Below are 27,279 nucleotides of genomic sequence, written 5' to 3'. Positions count from 1 at the left end.
AAAAAATTTTAAAAAATTAAATAACTAAAAAAATTAAAATAAAATAAAAAAATTAAAAAAATAATAGGAGGGGGTGTATGCGCCAGATGAATTGGCATACACTCACCATTAAAAATACACACAGGCGCTAGAGACATTGGCGCATCCTCTATCTATCAAATTTAATTATTTTGGTTTTTTTTTTAAAAAAAAAATTGGTTATTTTAGAATTTTTTTTGAAAAGTTTGGTTATTTTAAAAAAAAATCAACTTTCGCATATTCAAGAATCGATCTCGCGATCAACTAAGCTGAGATCAAAAGCCTTACCACTTAACTACTGAAAAATAGTTAGGTCTTGGTTCTAGGTTAATAATATAGCTATCCAGAAAGTATCACAGAACTCAAAAGCCCTAAGTCCCTTCCCGCGCCTTTCTCTCTTCAATCTCCCCTCAACGCCGTTTCTCTGGCAACGAAATGGTTTCGCAGTGGGGAATCAAGTTCGCCGTTTACCTCATCACCAACCACTTCGGCAAAATCGTCGCTGTATCACTCTCTAACCCTTTCTCTCTACCTCTTCTTCTCCTTTATCGCTGATTTTTAACTAACATATTGTTGATTTTTGTGTTTTCAGAAAGTTTGCGAAAATCTGCTTAACCATGGAGCTCTCACTTTGGACCTGGCTATTCGATACACGGAACTTTCCTCGGAGCATGTTAAGAACTCATTGCTTGTATTGATTCAACATAATTGTGTCCAGGCTTTTGTTGCAGAAGGTAATTTATCAATGTTATGCTTTATTCCTCTTTTTATTAGCAATGAATATGTTGGAGTAAAATAAAATTATATAAAACAAATCATGATTTTAAATTGCGGTTTCGGTGCGGTAAAATTTTGAAAATGCTGTTGAAATTGCGGTTGCGATTGCGGAGAACTCAAAGATCTTTTATATTGCGTCTACAGATGCTGTTGCTGACTATAATTTAAAACCTTGGTGTTGATGATATGTCATAGTTTGATGAATTATATGTATTTGCTATTAAATTATGCTCTGTTAGTGGATGATAAGTGACGTGGTGATGATTTTTCTGGATAAATATAAATGCAGGTGGTGATGATGATGGGTCGAGAGTTAAGACAGAATACATGGTGTTGTTTGATAACATACTCCATCGACTGAGATTTCCGAAATTCATGGAGATAGTGTCGGGGGATCTTGATGACAAAGTTGGTTTGATCCTTGCTTTTCTTTGAAGCTTTTCGATTTAAGGCTTAAAATGCTGAGAGGATTTTTCCACTTGTTTTGCAGTGTGCAAAAATTTTTGAGGGTTTGCTCCGCGATGGTAGACTTAACATGAAACAAATGGTTGACAGAGAAAGTCAAGGAAAAGGCACGTGTTTTACTTGGCTCATATTTATATGTCGAGAGAGTACTGTAATTCAAAGTTCTCCAGCTTAACTATATGTCACAAAATAGTGACTCCTCTCCTCAATCTGTCCTTCTCAAATCATGTGTTTTCACTTTCAGAAAATGCAGCGGCTGCAGCTGCTGTACGAGAGAGCCTTCTTAAACTTCTGATGGCTCGATATGTTGAGCGCTGCCCACTCCCTGAGGCTAGGGTAGTTGAAAGAGAAATTATTACTAAGAAGCGTGGTGCTAAGGGGGCCCAGGTAATTGTATACTTGTCTCAATTTCTATAAGTAGTTGGATTGTCCTTGATCAATGATTTGGGATAAAACCAGGCATTTGGCATCTAATTTGTATAAAGCACAGGGCCTTTCTAATGGGGTTTCAGTCCCTAACAGTTATGTTGAGGAATCACAAAGCTTTGTTGGATTAATATTCTCTTTTTTCCCTATTGTGTTTGATTATGTTATTTTGTTTTGGGAGATTCATTATCTTCATTTCTCTCTAATTTTTGTGATTTGTCTTTATCATATAAAATGTGTTTACATTTTAACCTTTTACTTATTTTTCTTTTAACTTTTGAGCAAGGAAATATGTAGTAACTATCTCTGCTAGTAACACCCATGATTATCATTTTTCTGTAGCATCAATTAGACATGAAGGCTGATTATGAAAATTCAAGCAATGAATTAAATTTACTAGTTAATTCATTCTAGTACTCTACACAGTTGATGCTTCATTAAATGCTTCCTGGTTAGGTTTTTACAGGCAGGCTTATGGTTCATCGTTTGCATAAAAAAAGAAGTGTTGGAAAGTAGATAATTAATGAGATTTTTATGCCATCGTTCATCATTTTGATTGACAATGCCACTACATTGTGTTCACTCTTGTAATCTGAATAAGATTTTTGCTGATGCTGTTCGATTTCATCATTTGTGACCTATAGAATTTCAAAGCACCAGAAACAAAAGAACAACGTGTTATAGAAGCTGCAGTGCGTGGGGATATGATTAGATTTTCACTCAATGCAGATATAGGTTGTAATAGTGATGGAGAAACAAATCCAGCTGATACAAGCGTTGCAGAAACTGATGGTAAGACTCTTGTATCTTGTGTGAGACCTGAGTGGACTTATTATTTTGCTTGTGATATTTTAAACGTGGATATAAAATTTGGTGCAGCAAAAGAGGACTTAATTCTTTGGCGTGCAAATTTTGAGGAGTTCACGCGTCATCTCAGGGACAAGGTTCGTTTTACTATAATTTCCTATTTGAACTGCATGCCATTGCTACCCACCCAGATTTAGTTTTTCTCGTGATTTTGTTTTTCACTTTTGGTAAACAAAACTTATAATAATTCAACAAGCTGAGAGAGGGATGCCAATATAGTTAAATGTTGTGAATTATAAATACAAATGGTTTATATGAAGAAGCCTGATAGAATTTAAATCCATTCTTAGCCTTTATAAATGCAACACTGCCGTTTACAAGTAGGGTGGTAATAGGCCAGGCCAAGCGACGGGGCCTATGGTCTAGCCTACTTCAATCCCATGCCAAGCTAGATTTTTTTTTTAATAAAAGAGAAAAGGTTTAAACTTATCTAGAAACTTATTTAGCTAAAGATGCCAGACGTCATGCCACAGAAATGCCTTCTAGGCCTATCAGGCAACCTACTTAATAAATATATATAATATTTTTATATTACTATTGTTATTATTATATTAGATATTTTGGATTTTGTACAGTGTTAAAACCTTTTCATTACTTTAAGCATATTAGCTTACATAAGTTTTTGACATATCTAAATATTATTATAAAATGTAATTGAAGTAAGATCGCATAGTCATAATCTCTAAAATGTGTTGTTAAATCTCAGTAGCCTATTAGCTTGTTAGTCTATTTTAAAGGTCAGCCAGATTGCTTATTTAAAGAAATTAATATGAAATAGACCTTTAAACAGACTAACATGCCATAACGAGATTTTAAAAAGGCCATAATTAGACCCCAAAAAGAAAGCTATGACATGTAATGTAACAAGTCAGACTTGGGTCTTGAATTATTTTGTCAAGTCAGGTTTAGTCTTTGCGAAGACTAGCTCAACCTTGCCTATTTTCACCTCTATTTGCAAGTTGTAACAATACAATAACAATCTGGATATAAAGTCAGGTAATGCCAGGATGCTATGGTAATGCCAGGTGCAGTGCAAATATTTTATCAAGTCAGGTTTAGTCTTTGCAAAGACTAGCTCAACTTGCCTATTTTCACCTCTATAGGCCTGGATACTGACTAGCTCAACCTTGCCTATTTTCATCTCATTTGAACCTAATTTCAATGCCCGACTATGAAATCAGCTAAGCTATGATCTGATTCATGTTGCCTTTACCGGTATAAAAACTTGCAAACATAAAGTTTCTTACAGAATCAGCTAAGGAATGATATCATATGGTTTGTGTGGATTAACATGATTGGTTATCTTAAAATTGTGGTTTAGCATAGCTCAACCTTATAAAACCGGCTTATAAGGTGAGGGTTGCCCCCACTTATAAACATATCTTCAAGCCATATCTCAACCAATGCGGGATTCTTTAAAAGGTTCATTATGTAATGCTTTGTGTAAAGCAGCTTAGCATTTATTACTATTCTTTGTTGATGCTACTTTATTTTCTCTTAAATATTAACTGTGGCAACAGGGCACGTGTTAATATTTAGTTGATGTTGGTTTTCTTTTTAATATTAGTTGTAAGACATTATAGTATTTTCATGGATATCATGTTTGTATAACTTAGATGGAATTGTTTGCTTTCTGTTTGCTTTCTGCTGGATGTTATTATTTGAAGAATGCATTCTAAACATTATATTCATTTTCCAGGCACTGGTTGAGAATGTAAGAGCACGGATGGACGATGGAGCTGCTATTGTCCTAAGTGCAATATTGAAGGCAACAAGAAATAAAGATAAAGAAGTGAAAATAGAAAAATCAGGTGATCTAGATTCCGTTTCACGAAGTCTGGAAATTTATGATGTTAATATTCATGTCTATTGGCCGATACATATTCAGATAGTAATTACTTTTTAAATTTATATAATTTATGATGATTTGATGATTGCATGAGCCATACCATACTTTGATTGCTCTCAAGCTTTTACCTATTTTGCATTTCAAAGATTTATGCCCAAAAGAAAGATTTGATGAGCGGTCAATTGTATTTGAGTGTTAGTTAATCACTTTAAGTTTAAGAAGTATATTACTATAATGGCAAGATGATGCAACTGTAGTGCACCAATTGAAGTCGGTTTCGTAACCTTGTTCTTTTCTATTAGGCTTAGTTGCAGTTTAGATCTTTTTAGTTTTACTCAATCACAAAATTAGTCCCCATTTTAAAATCCATCAATTTTTGTCTCTTTCTCATATTTATGGACTAAAAAATGGTGACGTGACATGTTTTAAATGATGTGACAAAAAGTCTGATGATGAAGAATCATTCAGATGAATTAATTATTTACTTATAATTAATTAAATTACAGAAAATGAATAGTTTTCGAAGTTGAAACAAAAGCTTTATAGAAGTTTTTTTTTGTAATTTCATTGGCGTTGTGTTGATAACTTCGTATCATCATATCGTATGCCACATCATTTAAGACATGTTACATTATTAGTTTTTAGTCCAAAAAATCTGAAGGAGGATTCAAAACTTAAAGATTTAAAAATGGGAGGACAATTTTCATAAGGAGGACCCAAATTGCAATGAAGTCTTTCTATTATGTATTAGGTGTCACTTTAGCACATACAATTTCCTTTTGCAAGAAAATATGTAACCAATAATCTAAAATATTCTTTATATAATGTAACAACTTTGTCGGATCATAGATACAATTTCAGTACCTGGATGAAAAGCTGTAGGATGAAAACACCAATTTAAAAAATGTAAACGGACAGAAAATCATGCTTTTCGCTTAAGAATTCCACGCTAAGAAGTACCTGACATAGACATGATACCGACAATGACACGTTGACATCGGTAATAATTTGAAAAAAGAATAAATTGAATTTAATCACAGAAAAATGGAAGATGAAGAGAGCAAGAGGGAGAGTTTTGCATTTCTGTAATTGATATTTTCTCAAATGAGAAAGTTAGTTACAATACTCATGAATGTGAGTATATATTTATAGCCTAACTGGATTGTGCTGACTCAGCATAGTCAGTTAGTTTGTTACAAGTCCAGTAGGGACTGTTTGGCTAAACTATTCTAACATATACTCTATTAACTGACACGTGTCGGACACCTGTCATGCTTTTGATCAGAGGTGTTGGTGCTACAACATCCCAATAATGGCGCACCATTTGAAAGTAATTAATTATGCATAGTTGCTGTTAGCTTGTTATGCGCCTCACACCTTTTCTGTTTTGGATTACATGGCTATATATAGTAGCCTCTTGTATTACTGTTCATCATATAATACAATGAGAGTTTCTTTTCATTCTCTCTCTTTACCTAATTCTATCATGGTATCCGGAGCTTAAATTTTTTTCCGATCCATGGAATCTTTATTCCCTTCCTCTCAGGTGAAACTTTCTCACCTAATTTCTGTTAAGCTTGACGACAAGAACTTCAAACAGTGGAAGCAGCAGATTGATGGCGTCGTCCGTGGTCATCGTCTTCAACGCTTTGTCACTGTTCCGGTGATTCCGTCACCGTCTCCCTCAGATCCTGCATCTCACAGTGCGTTTCTTGAGTGGGAACAGCAGGATGCTCTCATCTGCACCTGGCTTCTCTCTACTATCTCCGATGCTCTCCTTCCTAAGCTCGTTGACTGCAAGCATGCGTGGCAGGTGTGGACAGAAGTTCATCGCTACTTTGATGTTCTTCTCTCCACCAAGGCTCGTCAACTTCGTTCAGAACTCCGGCGTCTTACGAAGGGTTCACTAACGATTACTGAGCTTATGACGCGTTCTCGTGACATCAGTGAGTCGCTAACCTCCATCGGTGATCCCGTTCCTCTTCGTAACCTAATTGAGATTGTTCTCGATTCGTTACCTGAGGATTATGATTCTATTGTCGCCGCCGTCAACAGCAAAGATGACGTTAGCTCCTTGGAAGAGTTGGAGTCTTCCTTGCTTGCTCATGAGTCGCAATTGGAGAAGCATCGCAAAGCTGCGATTACAGAACCTGCGACGGCGATGGTCAATCTCACTCAAGCAACACCTTCTCCTACTCCAGGCGCTTCTGATCAAGTCGTCTCCGAGGCGTTTCCTCAAGGAACGAGTCACGTCACCGCTAATGCTGAAAATCATTCCTATGGTGCACGTGGTGGTCGTTCTGGTCGCGGTGGTGGTCGTTTTGGTCGTGGAGGAGGTCGTTTTGGGAAATCACCGTGTCAGATTTGTCACAAACCTGGTCATGATGCTTCTGTATGCTACTATCGTTATGCCAATTCCAGTGGTGCTAGTTATCCACATCATCGAGCTCCCTTCAATCCTTTTCACGTGGCTCCTCGTGCTGTTTATCCTGTGCCGCTTGCTTATGCTTCTCCCAGAGCTGCACCTCCCAGATCTTCTGCACCACAAGCCTTTTATGCAGGTACTGAAGCTAGCAGTGCAAACCAGTGGTGGTATCCTGACTCAGGAGCTTCTCATCATGTTACTCCTGATGCCTCTAATGTGTCTGACTCTGCCTCCGTGCCTGGAACTGAACAAGTTTTCATAGGTAACGGCCAAGGTTTGTCCATCAACTCTGTAGGTTCTATGTCTTTTCCCTTACCTCACAAACCTCATCTATCTCTCACTCTTAACAATCTCTTACATGTCCCTCACATCACCAAAAACCTTATGAGTGTGAGCAAATTTGCTCAAGATAATTCTGTATTTTTTGAATTTCATCCTAAGTTTTGTGTTGTCAAATCTCAGGCTACTTCTGAAGTCTTACTCAGTGGTCTTGTTGGTGCTGATGGCCTCTATAAATTCTCCAATCCAGCTGCTCCTCCGTTGTCCAAGTCTTCTTCCTCTTATAGTTCTAGTCATAGTTATCCTGCAGCATACAATTGTAATGGTTCCTATAGGACAGATGTTATAGATTCTATATCTCAGTGTACTGAATCGGTTGCAAATCATACTATAAATCCTTTGTCTTCTTGTAATGAATCTTGCAATTATAATGTTACAAGTACCTTTTTCAATCCTTCTCTAAACTCTGTCAGTACTGTTTTACCTTCCTCACACTTTAATGCTGCAAATTCTATTGCATCCAATAAATATGTGCTTTGGCATACTAGGCTGGGACACCCCAATCATCATGCCCTCACTGAAATCTTCAAACTGTGTAATCAGTCCTTTCCATCTAAACCCCCTGCTGAGTTATGTCATGCTTGCTGCATTGGCAAGTCTCATAGACTTCCTTCTTCTTTATCTACCACAGTTTACTCTCATCCTTTTGAGCTGGTTGTATGTGATCTCTGGGGTCCTGCCCCTATGCAATCTTCCAGTGGTTATACCTATTTCCTAACCTGTATTGATGCCTTCTCTAGGTTTGTTTGGGTTTTTCCTCTCAAACTTAAGTCTGACACCATGGTTCAGTTTCTTCAGTTTAAAAAAATGGTTGAACTTCAGTTCAATTGTCCCATTAAATGTGTCCAAACTGATGGGGGAGGTGAGTTTAGGCCTCTTACCAAATATCTCACAGATTTAGGGATTGTTCACAGATTCACTTGTCCCCATACACATCACCAAAATGGCCTTGTTGAACGTAAGCACATGCACATTGTTGAGACTGGCCTCACACTCCTTGCTCAGTCCACCCTTCCCTTAAAATTCTGGGATCATGCATTTGTCACAGCTGCATATCTCATTAACAGACTTCCTACACCTATACTTGACAATGTCTCACCTTATTTTAAATTACTTCACAAAAACCCTGACTATACTACCCTTAAAGTCTTTGGCTGTGCTTGTTATCCTTTCCTTCGTCCCTATAATTCTCATAAACTTGATTTTAGATCTCAACTGTGCATTTTCCTTGGATACTCTACCTCTCACAAAGGCTATAAATGCCTTGCTTCAGATGGTCGCATTTTTATTTCCAAGGATGTTGTTTTTAATGAAGCAAATTTTCCTTATTCCACCTTGGTTTCTTCTTCAAAATCTGTCTCTCTTCCTAACACTCCATCCTCTTCCTCTCCCTCTCTCAGTTTTCCTCCTGTTCCCTCTACTCCCTCTACTTCTAATCTGTCTTCTATGCCTTCTTCTTCCTCAAATTCTGCTTTTCCTCAACTTAGCTGTCCCACTATTCCTAATATTTCTCCAATCTCTTCTTCCTCTTCCTCTGCTGCTCCCTCTAACTACTCTTATTCTTCTGGTCAGCAACCTATCCCTCAACCTCTCACTGCCATTCCCATTACCTCTTCTCCTTCTTCCTCTCCTGCCCTCATTCTCTCTGATCCAGCTGAAGCTAGCACTCTTTCTCCCTCCTCTTCATATTCCTCTCCTTCAGTTGGTCCCTCCCCTGGCCCTAGTCCTATTTCCCACCCTGCTGCCACAGCTTTACCTTCCATTCACCCTCAAAACATTCACCCGATGCAAACTAGAGCCAAAAGAGGAATCACCCTTCCTAGACTTCACCCTACTCTATTAACAGCCCACCTTGAACCTACATCTGTTGAACAAGCCTTGGCTGCTCCTAACTGGTTTCAGGCCATGAAGGAAGAACATCAGGCACTGCTGAGAAATCAGACCTGGACTTTGGTGAAAGCTCCTGCTGGAAGGAAGCCTATTGGATGTAAGTGGGTGTTCAGGACTAAGGAGAATCCTGATGGTTCCATAAACAGGTATAAAGCCAGATTAGTGGCTAAAGGGTTCCATCAAAAGGCTGGCAATGATTTTCAAGAGACTTTCTCTCCTGTCATTAAACCTGTCACTGTGAGAATTGTTCTTTCTATTGCTGTTACAAACAGGTGGCCATTGCAGCAGATTGATGTTAACAATGCCTTCCTCAATGGCACTCTTGAAGAAGAAGTCTTTATGCAACAGCCCCCTGGCTTTGAAGTTGCTGACAGCACTCTTGTTTGCAAGTTAAATAAGGCTATTTATGGTTTAAAACAGGCTCCTAGGGCCTGGTTTGATAAGCTAAAGTGTGCCTTGGTTCAACTCGGGTTTAAGGCTAGTAGATGTGATCCTAGCTTGTTTTTGTTGCATCAAGGTAAACTTCAGATTCTAATTCTGGTCTATGTAGATGATATAATCATCACGGGTAGTTCTGCTCCTTTTATAGCTTCCTTGATCAAGCATCTCAATAATTCTTTCTCTCTCAAACAGCTGGGACAACTTGATTATTTTCTAGGGATTCAAGTGACTCATCTCCCTAATGGTTCTCTTCTCTTATCTCAGACTAAGTACATCACAGATTTGCTTTCAAGGCTTAATATGTTGAATGCCAATGGCATGCCTACTCCCATGATCTCTAGCAGCAAATTGTCCAAGGTTGGGTCTGCTGCGGTTGATGACCCTACTCAGTTTCGGTCTGTGGTTGGTGCCCTTCAATATGCTACCTTAACTAGGCCAGAGATCTCTTTTTCAGTCAACAAAGTCTGTCAGTTTTTGTCCAATCCTTTAGAGGATCATTGGAAGGCTGTTAAAAGAATCTTAAGGTACCTAAGTGGTACTCTGCACCATGGTCTTCTCCTTCAGCCTGCTCCTATTCAGCAACCAATGCAGTTGCTAGGGTTCTGTGATGCAGACTGGGCATCAGACCCTGATGACCGGAGATCTACTTCAGGGGCCTGCATATATCTTGGGCCTAATGTTGTTTCCTGGTGGTCCAAAAAGCAACAGCTTGTTGCAAGGTCCAGTGCTGAGGCGGAATATCGCAGTATGGCTCAGCTAGCTGCTGAACTCATTTGGATTCAGTCCTTGCTTAAGGAACTCCATTATTCCTCTCAAGTTCCCAAGATCTTGTGTGATAACTTGAGCACTGTTACTTTGGCTCACAATCCTATTCTTCACAACAGGACTAAGCATATGGAGCTTGATATTTTCTTTCTGCGAGAGAAAGTACTCAGCAAAAGTCTGACTGTTGTTCATGTACCAGCTCAAGATCAATGGGCTGACATTCTCACTAAGCCCCTCTCTGCTGCCAAGTTTGTTCCTCTTCGTTCCAAGTTGCGTGTGTATGATAAGGCTACTTTGACCAGTCTGCCATCAGCTTCTAAGGGGGACTAATAGAGTAGTTTACTAATATGCCCTTTATTTTATTTTTCTATTCTGTTTTGCTGAGCTGTCAGCTTTGTTAGTGGTGTGCTGTTAGCTTGTTATGCGCCTCACACCTTTTCTGTTTTGGATTACATGGCTATATATAGTAGCCTCTTGTATTACTGTTCATCATATAATACAATGAGAGTTTCTTTCCATTCTCTCTCTTTACCTAATTCTATCAATAGTGGCATAAAAGTTTCACTCAAAGTTCGCTCTCCCAGGATAGCAGACGGCGCGAAGGCCGACCTCTATGAAATCACAGATCGCAGCGCGTTTTTCAATCACAGCCGCTTTTTGAACAATCGTGGGTTGTGAAGCTGAGTGGCTTCTCTGCCCAATCTGCTTTCTGTTTTTTTTTGCGAAATCCCCAAAATACCCTTAAATTTTTTAGTCATTAGCCCGAAATTCCATTTCCTCCTCTTTCGTGTTTGACTCTGTACTTCTTCTCCTCTCTCGCGTTCGCAGGTTGCTTTGTTTGAAGAAGAATAGTTTGAATTTTGAGATGTGATGTTTTGATTAAATTTAAGACATGTTGATGTTGAATTGATTAAGAGTTTTTGATTAAGCCTTCTTGTGTTTTGATAGTTTGATTTGTGAATCTTTTATGGTTATTGTTGTATTATTGAGTTATTTGTTTGGTTCATTTTTATAGTTATTATTTATATAATTTGTTCTAAAAATAATTAAATAGCAGTCATACTGCTATCCGCTATCCCGTTTTTGGGGCTCTGCTCCGCTATCCAGGATTGATAACTCTGGTAACACTATCATGAAAGTGTTTATATGGTGATATTAGATCTTTATGGGTATGCCTATGGGAATGATAGAAAATGGTATCAGAGTACAATTTAATTGTAGAAACTAACTTATATTATAGTAGAGTAGGTTTACAACAAAAACAATTTTACACATACGATAGAGAATGCGTAATTCACACATAAACTAAAAAGAATTATTATAAGACGATTCTTATCCAAGAAATTCGAACGTTTTGTCTCTCCCTCCAAAAGAATCATCTTGTCCTCAAGGTGAAATGAATGACATTGTTTCATCATAGTTGCAGTTGGTTCTCAAGTGGTTCAAAATCTTGAATTTTCAATCTCTGCCATCTTTCCTCTCTGTTTTTGGGGAATCCAGTGGGTCTCTCATTTCATTTTCATTCACTCCATAATTTCCGTTACTGCATTTGTCATATGGACTGGTTTGTACATTCAATTGTCGTTCCGTTTCCACGATTTCATTTATTTACCTTCGAGTTCCCAACCGCTCCAGCCTCTCTTGTTCAAGGCTCTTTTCCTGATCTTCCCTCATGGATAACAGCCCCTCAAACCCACGTTCGAGAATCGCCTTGAGTGCCTCCATGCCTCGCGTGGAAACCCTGTAATCTGCCTGGGTCCTACCGCCCTGATACCAGTTGATAGAAACTGGTACAAAAGTACAACTTAATTGTAGAAAAACTTATATTATGGTAGAATAGGTTTACAAAAGAAACAGATCTACACACACTATAGAGAATGCATAGTTCACACATAAGCTAAAGAAATAAATAATATATTATTACAAGAAGGTTCTTATCCAATAAATTCGAGAATCTAGGTCTCTCCCTCCAAGAACTAGAGAGCTTGGTCTCTCCCTCCCAAAACCCTTAAAAAACTATCCATAATCACTTTTTTCCTTTCCTTTCTATATTTATTCTAAAACAGAAACACATATAACCCATAACTACTATGTATAGCTGACAATAATAAAAACAACTACCCATAACTGCCCATAATAAGAAGTCTATCAGCATATTACATAGCTAGTTTCAAGCTTGGAAGAAAAATTAGGGTTGTCTTGGGCAGTAGACAACCAACATAAAAAATCTCTGTTGAAATTGCATAGTATAGATCAACTATTTGATGTATTCTCATTTTATGCCGTAGAAAATTATTTAGGTTGTGCCACCTTTAAATCTTAGCCTAACCTTCTGAAGACGGGTGACACCTTCATATTAAATTTTGGAAGGACCATTGGCAGGAGATTTCCCTTTTAGTTATTCCGTGCCATGCCTTTATTATTTTTCATCTCTACAAATTTCATTTCCACAAGCTTTGGTGTTTAAGATTCCATTATAAGTAAAAAAAGGATTCTATTTTTTCACCTCCACATTTTTTGTGATTTAAATTATATATTTTCCAAGGTGGACTACTCCCTCTCGGGCCTCCTTGCCTCTTTTCATTACCTGGTCACTCAGATAAAAGGATTTGGTCCCTTGATATGTGTGTAATCTATGGTCTTACAGTGGTTGTCTATGTGATTCCTTATGCAGCATTTTTGGTGAATGTTGGACGTGTCCCACTCCTATGATTCACAACCTATTCTCGATATATATACTTTTCATGGTTTTCATAGAAATAATGTTTTTTTTTTAAATTTAAAAGAAGATATTGCAACGTTTTTATCCTTCCAGTGCATTTAGCTAAAGCATAATATGCGATTTTAAGGAGGATTTAATGGCACAATACTTGATATATGATTTAAATTGGGTGATTGGCTTCTAAATTTGGTTTCCTTAGTAGATTTGTTTTTTGTTTTTTATTTTTTATTGTTGTTTTCTGATTTATCCTCTTGTTAACAAATAAGACCTCCACCATTAGTATCTCATTGTACTCTCAAGGGCTTACACTATCTTGTCCTATGTTTCAGTTCCCTTACCGCCGGATACAATTTTCTCAGAGGTGATTAAGACTGAAAATGGCAGAACTATGACCATCGATCGTGTTAAAGCTGCTCTTGTTCAGTTGGGCTGCTCAAATCAGATGTTATATGAATATGTTGTTGGTATGCCAATATCTCTTTACCTTATGTTAGACTATATTTTGTGGCATAAAATATACACCTGACCTACCGGTATTTTTAGGGCCTGTTTGTTTCAGCTTTAAAAAAATGGGTTTTTCTTTGTATTTTTTAAAATGGATTTTATAAAATCGTTTTTCAAAATATTACAATTTTTTTTATATTTTGATTTTTCTAAATTTAAAGATTAATTTTGACATCCTATAATATAAACACATATTGATGATCAATATTGAAGATCAAAACATAGTCGACATCACAATTTTTTCAAAAAGTTGTATTTTGAAAATGATTTTTATGAAAAGTTATTTGAAATAGCTTCAAAATTAAGTGATTTTTTGAAATTTTGATATCTAAAAAAAGTTTCAATCAAATGATGAAATATCTAAAATTACATTTTAAGAATAACTATTCAAACCAAATTTTCGTTTGAAATTTTTATGAAAAGTTTCTTTGTAAATTTTTTTTACATAAAATTATGTTACACTATAATAATCATTTTAAAAAAAGTCAAAACAAACGGGCCCTTAGTTTGTTATGCAAAACAATCTCTAACCCATTTCTTGTTCCTTTGATATGTTGTTATTCTTAACTTCTTTCTTTTCTTTTCCAGATTTAAAGCACATTATTCGATGGGCTCGAAATGAAGAGGTTTTTTTTTTTTAATTTTTAATTTTTAATTTTTTTATTATGTTTATAAATCTCTCTCACACATACATATTCATGATTTACTCACGAAAAACTGTGCTTTTGTGTGCTATGTTGCAGGTTGAGTCAATTGTGCTAAAAAGGTATGGAAGGGATGCCTACCGAATGTTCAGGCATCTATCAAAGGAAAATCAGTTTTGCCCGACAGATAAGGTGATAAACTCTTGTTGATGAAATAGTCAAAAATAAATTTTGCCAATTAACTAAGGGGATTTTATTGACAATAAACGTAAAGTTTGAATTCTAATTTAGTTAACTTGTTAGCTGCCATGACCCACTTAGATTCTGAAGGATGAACTATTAGAGTAATATTTTTAGGGTATTTTTGATAAATGTGAAAATTTGATTTGATTTGGGATAGCTTTCCTCTTTCTATTTCCTGCTTACTTCTACTAAGTATATGTTTGGTTCTGCGGTGAGGAGGATTGATTTTGAGTGAATTGATTTTGTATTAAAGTCATGCACATTAGCACTCCTCCATGATGCTACATGTGCCAAAAAAATAAATTATACGGATTGCTATGTCGGTATTGTATATTAATGATTATAAATTCCTCGGTTTCTTTTTAAACTGAAAAACTGAAAACACATAAAATTTTAATACTATATTACTTATCTGGCCTTTCAATCCTTCTCTTTTCTATGTAGCTTGCAGATGCTACTCTTGTAGAGAAAAAGGAAGCTCCAAAGTTACTGTATAAATTATGGAAGGAAAACTACTTGCATATGGAGGTAACCAATTATCCTTTTTAATATTTACAAATTCTGATATTTAATCTTCACATAATTTAATATTCGTTGCAGAAATTATCTGTCACCGGAGGAAATACTAAGCCAGTGTCGATTTTAATGTGGAAAGTTAATCAGCCTCTGCTTTGGGAACATGTTCTGGATGAGATGTACCACGGTGCCTTAAATTTGAAACTAAGAATGGCTTCCGAGCAAGAAAAGGAAGAAGAGGTTAGTCAATGTTGATATTTGTAAATATAATCCTAGCTGCTATACTATTATTGGAATTTGGAGCTTCTGTTTCCATGGATTTTTGCCGCAATAACATGTGTCAGAAAATCTTGGAAAATTGACTCTTAATCTCACTCAGAAGCAAAATGTCTATCATTTTTATTATTTTACGGTATTGCCATATTATACAACATGAAGCCACAGTTCTGGCATTTGAGCTCTGTTATGTTGCACAAATTAATATTGTTGTTGGATGTTTCAGATTATAAATACTCCTAAGGCCAAGATTAATGAGTCTGTGCCACTGCTGAAGAAATACAAACGGCTACAAAATGTTTTATTACTCTTGGGATCATCACTGATGAAACTTGACGATGCTATTATGCTTTTCCATGACTTCTGAAGATATAGAGGGATAGCAAATTTTGATAATTTAGAATAGATTAATACTCCCAATACAATTGGAGCATTCCCATGAATTTAATTTCTTTTGAAATAATTGATTGGTATTGAACTGAGTAGCAGATATTTAATTTCTTTTGAATGTATTGGGTAATTTTGTTGCTAAAAGTTAATAAAATAGCTAGCTAACTAGTTTTAATTGTTTTTCAATGATAAAATAAAATTCATGCTAATCTCTTACCCCTGATATAAACTTACCCGTCTTAAATTAACGCGTGGTTTGAGATTAATTTTTGAATTTAAATGTGAGTTTAACATTTAAATATATTATTCAATTCTAATATCTTTAAGACACTATAAAAGTGTGTTGGTTGATGTAGCGGGGTATTCGTTACCATTAGAGATATTGACTAAATCTAAGGTAAATTATATAAGTTGAGTCGCCACCGCACTTCTATTTATCCAAAGGAATTGTTAGAAAGCGAATAAAAACCTAATAGTTTTAACAAAACTAGGAAAAGAAACAGAGATTTGGGTAAGGGGGTTGGTTATGCAATGGGAAGGTGTTAGGCGCCCAAAACATCCTAGGTACTCCTAGGGAGCCCTTTTCATACTTGTTGCAAAGGTTATTATTTTGTGAAAAATTTGTTTGTGCAAACATGATTGAAGAGAGGAGAAAAGAATATACAAGTTTATTTACATTTTGTGTTTGGATGGATAAACCCATTGCCTACGTACCATGTTATAAAAAGATTAGGATCAAAACCTCGTAGTTCGTGGTAAAAATCTCAAAATGAGTTAGTGAATTGATTGGTCCAAAAGCCTTAAGGTCTTTTGTTATCAAAGGGAGAAAATCCAACCAAACCACAAATCCACCATGTGAGGATAACTTCAACATGCTAGTGAGGGGTTAACCCTATAATAAGCATGGAAGACTCATTGTCTATCACTAAGGATATAGGTGAGTATTACATCTACCACAAAGATAACTCAAACCTAATAGCTAAAGGTTACGAAAGATTTGATTAAGAAAGTGGCCATTGGAACCACAAAAAAGAAATTTGAATGAGTTATATTTACCAATTAGAAGTGTACAAAAATGGTCAAAGTTGACTTAAAGATTCAATTCAAAATAAGTGTTATGAAAAGAAAGTTTGAAAATCAAAAGCATAAGGCTTAGGTTTCTAATAGTTGAAAACAAAGGTTAAATGTTTGCACAAAGAGTTTTGGCTTGGGTTAGAGTGGAGAGAAGAAGAAGAATGACTAAGTCCTAACAAAGCAAAAAGGTGAGGGGTAAGAAAATGAACCACACTAGGAGTTCCTCTCTTGAGATCATATTGATGATCCAAGTAGCTCCCATCCTTTGGAATAAGCAATCACAAGCAAATATTTCAAGCAATCAATCAAGCAAAGAATGCTTCATGAATCCTCCAATGGCTTTTGTTTCTCTCATTTTGGATGCTCATGGTAATGGTTCCTCAAAATTACTCAAGTTTGGAATCCCCTAGCACAAGAAAACACACATCAAAAAGTTCTATAAACAATCAAAGAATGGACAAGAGGGAGTTTAGAAGATATAAGTGTTGACCAATAACATTGAAAGTCAAGGTCAAACAATCAAAAACAGAAGTGAGATGAAGATTGGAAGTCAAGAAATGAATAGAATATTTTTGGTATTTTTTAATATCTAAAATAAACTTGAATTAAAATATTAAAGAAAAATCAAACTTCAAAATCACTTCAAATCAACCTTGAAAGGTCCAAGTGATTTATCCTAAGTTCAACAAGGTCAAACAAAGTTTGACAAAAAATTTCAGTATTTTTAAAAGTCAGAAACTATTTTTAATTAATTAAAAATGAATAAAAATAACCTAATTGAACTAAAATCTCAAATAAATCTCAAATCAATTCAAAAATTGATGAAAATATTTTTCATAGATCCATCATCATTCAAAGAGGTTAGGAAAATATTTTTTGTATTTTTTGAATATCCAAAACTATTTAAAATGAATTAAAAACAACCAGAAAAGAGAAAATTCACAAAAAATATCAAATGATGAAATAAAAATATTAAAAATCATAAATAGAAACTAGAATTTATTTGGGAAATAATGCAATTGGTCCCATATTTTTTGGACCAATAATGAAGGAGATATGAATTTTGGAAATGAAATGGAATTTAAAAAAATAAAAAGAAAATGAAATCAGAAAATAAAAGTATGAAAAAACACGGAGCGTCAGATGAAGCTCATTAAATGAGCTGGCCAATCAAGTGGACCACATGCGCGCATCCACCATGCGCTTCAGTTAATTGAGCCACACGCTGCTTATTAAAAAGTCATAACATGGAACGACTATGGTTGCATCTGGAAATCAGATTAAGCGGTCCAGATTCAAACTGGACACGATGAAGCCACCGAAAACTTCATCTTCTCCGGCGAGCTTCCCAGATTCCGGCCATGTCCAAAAAAATGCAGAAACGCAAATGGCCACCAAATGAGGCGATCTATACATCAATCGAAAGAGGGAGTGATGTACATCACTCCTATGCCATGCACTTCCACTCTAGATCCCTATAAATGGAGAAATCAGAGCTGGAAGTATGATGGTGTTCATCATGAACTTCATGTTTTTGCAAAATTGAAAGCACAAATCAAATGCCTCTATTGAGAGGACTTCAGCCAACATTAGATCCAAGCAAAAAGGTCCATGGATGAAGAGAATCGAGGAAATTACCAGCTGGAGTGCAAGCTTGAGTTCTGGTGAATTTAGCACGAAACCTTGCTTGCTTTATCAAAATAGAAGTGCAATGGATCAAGGTGAAGAGGTCTAGGAGCTTTTAGATCAAAGAAAACAGTCGAGGAAACTGAATTCTAGATCTGATTTTTTTGAAGAAAAGAGAGAGTTCCTTTGGTGTGAGGGTAGGGATTCAATCCAACAGAGTTTCAGGCGCCTTCAGGTTGCTGAAATGAGAGGCATGAGACATTAACATAACATTACAAGACAAAAATGCATTATAAGCCATTGTCAAAAAACCATTATAAGACACTAAAATAACATTATAAAAAGCCATTATAAGGCATAACAAACATCACAACAAACATCAAGGTTGATTTAAAACAGACTTCCCACCCTTTTTTTTTTCTTTTTGTGTGGTGGATGACTTGAAACTGGTGGTTATGGTGGATGACTTGGAATTATTGCTCGTGGTTCATGAGTTGTGGATTCTTCTGCTACCTAAGTTGGAGGTACTACTGCTTGTGGCAGTTTACAGGTGGCCTTGTTGTGACCTTCCTTGTGGCAACAACTGCACTTGATTCCATGGTTTTCCTTTTTCAAGTGTGTCTCATTCATCACCATTTCTCCAACTTCTCTATTGACCAAAGTATCACAGCTTGTACTTGTCCTGATACTTGATTTTCTCTAGAATCTTGGTGGAATTTTGATGAGATTTTTGAATGCCTCTTCATTGACTCCCTTGATTTCAAGTATTATTTTCTTCCAAGCATTCACATGACTTGCAGTTGCAGCCATCCATATCAATTCCTTCAGTTTTAGGCCAGAGAACTTCTTCCTGAAGTTTCTATATAAATGCCTAATACAAAACCTCTACTCAACATTACCAAGTAACTCCCCAATAGCTGGTAACAAACCCTGCAATCAGAAATTTTGTGTTAAAATAAATGGTGATATATATGAAATAAGTAAAATTCAAAGTTAGAGTTAACCTTTTGTTGGTCACTTATGAATGTATAGATTTTGCACAATCTGACTCCTCCCAAATCAGCTGTCAATAATTCTAAAAACCAATTTCATGAATCTTTAGTCTCACCCTCAACATCTGCATATGCAATTGGAAGCTTTTGGTCATTTGGATCCCTCCCAATGGAAGCTACATTTGTCCACTATAGTATCCCTTTAAGAAACACCCATCTAATCCTATAATAGGTTTGCATTTTAAAAAACTTTTCTTGCAAGCTTTGAGTCATATATGCATTCTTTGGAAGTGAGGATTCATTTGCCTTTCAGGGTGTTCACCATTTTCCTTTTCTCCTTGAAATGGTTGACTTATAATTTTAATAATTGATCTTGGATTTGTCCTTAACAGTTCATGGCCATAATCATAGATTCTTCTATATGCTAGTGTCTTGTTGATGCCTACATTCCACTTTTCATGTATCCTCTCCATAATACCACTCAACTTCAAATCCAGATTCTCTCTAACATTGCTTTGAATCTTTTTGCGTAACCACTTGGAATTTAGCAACCTAATCTTATAATCCCTGCTACATGTATGTTTGTCCACTATTATCCTCAATTGCCATGTTTTCCCCCCTTTTATATTTGCACAGTATGCCTCCCATGGACAACCATCCTTGCACTTTACTCTCATCCTCCTTTTGTTATTTTTCTTAAATTTCAAGTTTCTTCCTGAATGTATAACATAAGTTCTTATATCCTCCTTAAAGTCATCATTTGTAGCAAAATAAGTCCCTACTTCCCATTTGTAGTCTTTCATTTTTTTGGCAGCTTGAAGGTTACAAAGGAATCCTTTATAATCTCACCATTATCACTATCATACTTATGAGGTAGTTCATCACTATCATACTCTTCAATGTCACTTAACCCTCTTAAATTTGGATATAAGACCTCACTTTCATTCACAACATCTAGTAAACCAATCCCTTCACTTGATCCTTCCACATTTCTCTTTCCTTTTGCTTTTCCCTTTGCCTTACCATTTGCCTTACCCTCTGCTTTACCATTTGCCTTGCCCTTTGTCTTTCCTTTTGCCTTGCTCTTTTTGCCTTGCTATTTGACTTAACTTTTGTACTCACTTTCTCATCATCAACTACTATCTCTCCATCAATTCCTATATCATTTTCTGACTCTTCAAAATTCACATCCAAAGCACTGTCTTCACTACATTCTCCTTAATGTCACAATTTATCCCTTCTTCACCCACATTCTCCTCAATGTCAAATTTTGTCCCTTCTTCACCCATATTCTCCTCAATGTCATAGTTTATCCCATCATTGCCCATATTATCCTCAATGTCACAGTTTGTCCCCTCATCACTCACATGTGTCCCCACATTTGTACTCTCTTTCACCATAGTGGTCCACACATCAATTTCATTAACTATAAACCCATCTCTCACATTTGTACTATCTTCCACAACAGTGGTCCCCACATCAGTTTCATTAACTCCAAACTCATCTCCCACATCCACAACAACTTCATCATCTAATCCTAATGTAAGAATTGGTTCATCAATAATGTCAGGCTGTGAAACAGGATGAGTAACATATAAATGACATTCCCCAGTCATTACTGCAATTGTTTGCATCCTCTTAGTTCTCGTGTCATCCTCTAACAACACAATATCATAAGCATTCATTTCATCGTAATAACAAAGTTTATCTATAGTTGGATAACCTAAATCTTTTAATATACCTAAAATTTCAAAGTAACTCCAATAATTCGGATCAACATCCCAAATGGTCTTTAACCCTTGATACCTTGACTTTGGGAAGTTAGCAATCTCCCTAGAAAATTCACCAGAGTGATGAACAATACACTTAAACATCTCCTCTGTTACCTATTCAACCTACATAAGATAGCAAAAGTACTAAGGAAGATGACAAAAAATAAGTTCACGTTTTTACTAGGTTACAAGTGAGAAACCATACCTTAGTCGTAATTAGAGAAACATTGCTACCATCAGCAATGGTGTTGGTCTGTGGAACAGGATGATGCTATCCTCTTCAATGCAGTTTGCCCTATTCAGAGAGATGTCTTCATTTGCCCTAACCTTTGAGCTTCATGCCTTTCTTATTTAACTTTAACAATTTACAACATGGCATTTTTTAACCATTTTCTAGGAATATTAAAATTCCACGTAAGATGTAAATAGTCCATCCTGACATTTTTTAACGTTTTTTCAATACAAACTAACGTAAAGGACCAAATACTTTAACGGAAGTGAAGTTAAGGACCATTATGTAATATTTTTTTCTTAAGGGACCAAAGTGAAACATCGCATAAAGTTAAGGGACTAAATGATACATTAAGCCTATTTAATATATACATTTTAATCCTAATAAAATTTAATTAAAACAAATTTGTTCTATTCTTATTTAAAATTTAAATCTAATCTACTACTTCTAAAAATTGATCTTTGACAAATCAAATTTAAATTAATTCTAGTAAATTTTAAAATTAAAAATATCACAATTAAACTTAATTTTTTAATCATATGATAGAGAACCAATCGAGAAAATAATTGCAAATGACATTTTGTGCTAGTTATACTCTTTCCACCCTTATATGTGCATATCACACCCTTGAAAATTCGAAATTGCGGTTCATGCATACGCACCCAAATCACATCAAAATGCGCTATTCTGAGATCCATCCTATTTTGATCAAAATATAGTCTGGAGATGCATCTCCGTATATTATTTGGATGTATCCGGAGACACATCTCTGAAATATCCCCTTGAATTTTTTGGAAGCGTGTTAAGTGCAAGAAGGAATTATTTCGGAGATGCATATCTGAAATCCCTCCTAATTTATACCAGAGCAACACCATTGTCCAAACATTGCAATTTTTTTAGGCCAATTTATATTAAAGTAAAATCAAAGTAAAACAAAGTTATACTAAAGTTAAAGTAAAGTAAAAAATCATACATTAATAAAAAAAGTCAAGATCATACATAACATTTGTCCGGAAAAAAATACATCCAAATATAAACTACTGGATATGTCTAACCCCCTGCCTCCTCTGCCGACTGTACTGCACAATATTCTTTATCTTTACAACCATGTGCTCCACAAGGGTCACTAGGGAGTGTCATCCTCAAAGAGTCCAAACCTCTATGACTGCTCTACTCATCGTCGTAACACGCCGACAAACCACAGTCACGCTCTCGGCCTGGTCATCCTGAACCTTAAGTACCTCCTAGTTAGATGGCCTGTGTGGTCTTTTAGGAGCTCCTGATGTCATTATAGAACCATGTCATGTAGCCGTCTGCATAAGCCTAATATAGGAGCTGACACCCAATGATACTCCTCTAGTACCAAGTGACCCTCAAAATCATTAAGTATCGTACCAAGATATCTGTGGAGGACACCAGAAAGAGTGGACTCTAAGGGGTGTCTCGAAATAATCTGCAAGTAGCCAAACTGACACATCTCTCTCTCGGGAAAATAAGGATACATAAGTGATGACCCATATGCCAACCATCAGCAAAAGTCGACTACATGACGTTGTTTGTGATCATGTAAGCAGAAGAACATAAACCGACAAGCCCGGAATAACAGATATCATCAATGAACTAAGCAATAATGGGTTATTCCAGCTCTAAAATATTTCTTCTGCAATTAATGGATTTCAAGCAATCATGCTCATGTAAAAAGAAAATATATCCATCAATATGGATTTAATTAGTTGATAACATATATACTGTAAAAGAAAAAAATACCTTTCCATGCCAAACATGCTTAGCAGCATGGTCTGCATAAATATGAAGTAATGAGGTGTTAATTTTCTTGGGTAAATCTCTAATGGGGCATCGACAACGACTTCCTTCTGGGCTTTAGGGGCTTCAGGAGCTTCTGATTCTACTGCATCATATGCCTGAGAGGCCTAAGAGAGTCGGTTACGAGAACCAGACAGGCGGGGACCTTAGGGTTGCGAAGTAGATGCACCGTCAAACGAGTCATCAGCAACTCATGACCTTATGGTCCTTGTTGCGGCCCTCTCATGTCGTATCAATGTAGTTTGAGACACACGCCCGAGCCTAATCCAAGCAGTGTTGTTTTTAGCCATTGCACTTGCATTAGAAACACATACATATATAAATAACATGCCTGGAGAAATTCACAAATTCTACAAAAACAACAAATTTTTTGCCTGAGTCCATTTACAACATTTCTTTAAAAATAATGCAGGCAAATCCGGAGATGCATCTCCGGACAAACCTATGATTGTCTCCCATGGCAGAAATCCCTTTTATGTCCTACTAGTCCAAAAAAACCACAATACATGTTCTTCCAGCATACAAAATTCATTTACACTATTGTCTATCGCACCTAATACAACTAACTAGACTAAACAACTAACTACAAATAAAAAAAAGAGATTAAATTTTGAAATGCTTACCTAATCAAATTGATGAGAAGTAGCTTGAATGTTTGAGATGCTGGAAAGGAGGAGGAGTTTCAATGTTATAGAGCTCTAATGAATGGTGTCTGAATGAGTGGGTGAGAATGTCCAATGTTACGAAGCTCAAACGTTTTGTTTTTAGAACTTTTTAGAAAATGAAAAAGGAGGAAGAGGAAAGGTCTGACGCAGGATATAAAATACAGTGTCAGGAGATGCATCTCCAGACCACCCATGTATTTTTGAATAAATGGTGTTTACGGATATTCATCTTCATATGCTCTTTTTACATATACGGAGATGCATCTCCCGATTAAAATTTGACATAATATGAGTGTCTATTATATTTGGTATGAGAAATGGCTAAAATAGGCGCATCCGAAGATTCATATAGAAGGTTAGGGGCATTCTGAACTTTTCATGGTGGTGTGGGATAACACTTAAGGGAGGAAAGAGAAAACCTCTATACATATTGAGATTAAAAATCCATGTGAATGACTAAAAATAGAGAATTTAACCTGACACCCTCAAAATTAAACCTGGCATCCCCATATATTTTGTTAATTCCAAAGCTGCCCAAGAACAAAGTTTGGTCAAAAAGTGAGAACTAAATTTTCGGTAGTTCATTATAAATTTCCGGTAACAGACCAAATTTTTTGTAGTTCATTTTAAAATTGTCGGTATTAAATTGTACCATTTTTTTAATTTCGATATCTTTGAACTAATATCGGTATTTTGAAAACAATCCATGTAGTAGCAGATATTTTAAAAAAATGTAATTTCTGGTAGTTTAAATTTCCAACGGTTATGATTTTGCAGACAGTTTTGTATGACTGTTATTGAACCTACCATTTTGTATGGTCCATAATGACGATAATTTCACAATTTCTGATATTCTACTTCTATTGATAGTAATTTCAAAATTCTCGGTACTATATTAAAAAATTAAATTTCCGACATTTTCAAAATTCCTGGTATAAGTGTATGAGTAATTACCGATAAAGTTGAAATCCATGGTAACGAGCCATTAACACCAGACTCGTACCTGGTACCAAATCTATAACAAACTCAACCTCGCGCTCTAGCGGTAAATCACTGATTCAGGAAACGCTCTTGGGATTTCAGAAACAACCGGAAGATCACAAACTACTCCTTTTCCTTTGGCTTCTAACGAGGCTAACATCACCAACACTTGTGCACCATCCCTTACAAACTCTCTTACTTGCTTAACTGAAACAAACATATCTTCATCTTCAACTAACTTTGAGAACCTCATTGTTTTTACGTAACAGTTGATATGAACATAGTTGAACTCCAACCAGTTCATCCCCGGAATAACGTCAATTTACACTAATGGAAGACAAAGCAAATCCATTCCAAAATATCTACCAAAAATACTCAACGAACACTTCAAACAAACAAGAGTCGTAGTTACTGAGCCCATAACAGGAGTATCAGTAACCATGCTCCCACTCATAGCATATACTTCCAAATTGAATCTTTTCACACACTAAGCAGATATAAACAAATGCGTCACATCCATATCAATAATAGTAATAAGAGGGATACTATTAATAAAGCACGTATCTCAAATCAAGTTATCAGATGCAGTAGTCTCTACTCCAGACAACATAAAAAATTCCTTCTAGAATGAGCCACCTAAGGTTTTTGACAAGTAATATTGATGTGACCCTACTCTCCACAGTTAAAGAAAGTCGAGTTATTACTCCTACATTCAGCAATGTGCTGACCTACCCTTCTACACTTGAAGCATTTAAGGTATGCACTCTTACACTGAGCAACATGATGACCTGACTCTCCGCACTTGAAACATATCACATAGGAAGGAGTCCCTCCCTCACTTCGCTCTTTCCCACCCGAAACCTTCTGCTGGAACTTACATTTTCTCCCTTCAGTTGGAGCCATCACTTGAAAAGTTTCCTCAATCACACGATCAATCATGTCATCCATTCCTCTATACACAACCAGTTCAACCAATTGTAACCAGTAGAGAAACAAATCTGAAAAAGCATCCACAGTGCTCGCACATATGTCGCATACTAGGGACTCGAGAACAGTACAAAACCCGGCCACACGGACCGACATGCTCTGATACCACTAATGTAACACCCTATTTTCCCCGCGTATAAATATACATTAAAATCAGAGTGTTTACACAGTCAAATAGGATGTCAAACATTCTTTTTTTTAAACATACATGCTATATAACACTTTATTAGATAAAAAAACAATCAACACCTTCACTTAGGGTGTCATCGCATGCTCACCTCCACTTAGGGTATCATCACATCGAAATTTCTCATGATAAAGCATGCAATAATTAAATCATTTAAACTCCAAATGCAATTATAGCATAATTAAACTAAAAAATGAATCTCCTTAAAACAACGAAATATAAAAAATGAGAGTGTACATTAACTCTCTAATGAAAAGATAAGAAAAGAATTCTCAAACGTTCCCCAATGTTACATATCAAATCACATAAACTAAAACGCAAAAAGAAAAATGAAGAAACAACCTCATGCCTTCCTCCAACTCTAAGAAGCTACTCAGTTACCTGCTTAGCTATACTCTAATGAGGAGCAAAGACCACCACAACAACAAAGGGGTGAGAAATCACAAACAGTAATAACAGACATATACTGCAAGGTAAGATATTAAACACAACATGTTCTACACAATCTCATTCATAATATATCCTAAAACATTCTCACACCCAAACTCATCAACCAATCACAACTCAACAATTATGCATATAACTCATTATGCAATGCAACTCGACTAATGCAACTCTATGTATATGCATGTGGTACACACTCAATATTTGGTTCTCTCTGGAAACCGGGTCCCAATCTCTACGAACCCATGAGCCCCTCTCTGAGCTCTAAGCCCCCCTCTCTGAGCTTGGGACAAGTCAATAGTCCCCTCTTTGAACTTGAAGACATACCTCTTGACACAACTTATTTAATGCATGGGCATATAATTAAATCAATGCGTTAAGACCCCTCTTTGATCCTAACATAATGCATTGACAACTATAGTAATCCCCTCTCTGGATTACATCACAATTACAATCACAAAATGCACAACATAATATAATTTAATGCAACACAAGTATACAATCATTCTCCTCAATCAGATAATTACTCATACATGCAACATAATAGTCATAAATATCACCTTAAAACATAATGGAATCATCCCACTCTTATTCCACACAACAACATAATTATAAAAACATAATCATAATCAAAATAACACCACATCAATTCATAAGATAACTCTGTGCATTAGCTTCCTAATGCTTCAAACGGCGTCTCATTTAGTGTTACAAAACTCAAGTTATGCTCGAAAATGTCTCACTTGGTACAAATCCAGAGAGATGCTACGATCACCTGTAGCACTCCCCATACCCCAAACCCCCTTTTTGGAACACCTCTGGTACAGAACCAGGGGACTGCTATGACCTTTCGAAGCACGTGCTATAGCTCGTAGTAGAGCCCAAAAAATCTCAACTTTCCTGCGGTTCTGTGCAATCGCTCTTGTTTTTCAGCCATT

General features: G+C 36.1%; 1 protein-coding gene across 1 annotated transcript; it reads left to right on the top strand.

Moving 5' to 3' along the window:
* The first annotated feature begins 270 nt into the window (after nt 1-270).
* On the top strand, nt 271-15,743 carry LOC127092144 (uncharacterized). Its single transcript, XM_051030954.1, has 14 exons — nt 271-522; nt 611-752; nt 1,085-1,203; nt 1,286-1,367; nt 1,505-1,647; nt 2,331-2,478; nt 2,566-2,630; nt 4,253-4,364; nt 13,314-13,448; nt 14,077-14,114; nt 14,232-14,324; nt 14,820-14,903; nt 14,976-15,131; nt 15,394-15,743. The coding sequence occupies exons 1-14, from the start codon at nt 454-456 to the stop codon at nt 15,532-15,534; spliced, it is 1,527 nt and encodes a 508-aa protein (XP_050886911.1). The 5' UTR covers nt 271-453; the 3' UTR covers nt 15,535-15,743.
* Nucleotides 15,744-27,279: the final 11,536 nt, after the last annotated feature.

This window comes from Lathyrus oleraceus, chromosome 6 (assembly GCF_024323335.1).
Source record: "Lathyrus oleraceus cultivar Zhongwan6 chromosome 6, CAAS_Psat_ZW6_1.0, whole genome shotgun sequence".
Taxonomy (NCBI): domain Eukaryota; kingdom Viridiplantae; phylum Streptophyta; class Magnoliopsida; order Fabales; family Fabaceae; genus Lathyrus; species Lathyrus oleraceus.
The sequence above is the reverse complement of the archived record's forward strand: the minus strand, read 5'-3'. Positions and strand labels throughout refer to the sequence as shown.

Bases quoted from the DNA above. Each gene is read 5' to 3' on its own strand.
- LOC127092144 (XM_051030954.1), top strand. From the start codon at position 454: ATGGTTTCGCAGTGGGGAATCAAGTTCGCCGTTTACCTCATCACCAAC. The intron at 14,115-14,231 runs GTTTTTTTTTTT...GCTATGTTGCAG, and splicing joins GATGGGCTCGAAATGAAGAG to GTTGAGTCAATTGTGCTAAA. The intron at 15,132-15,393 runs GTTAGTCAATGT...TGGATGTTTCAG, and splicing joins AGCAAGAAAAGGAAGAAGAG to ATTATAAATACTCCTAAGGC.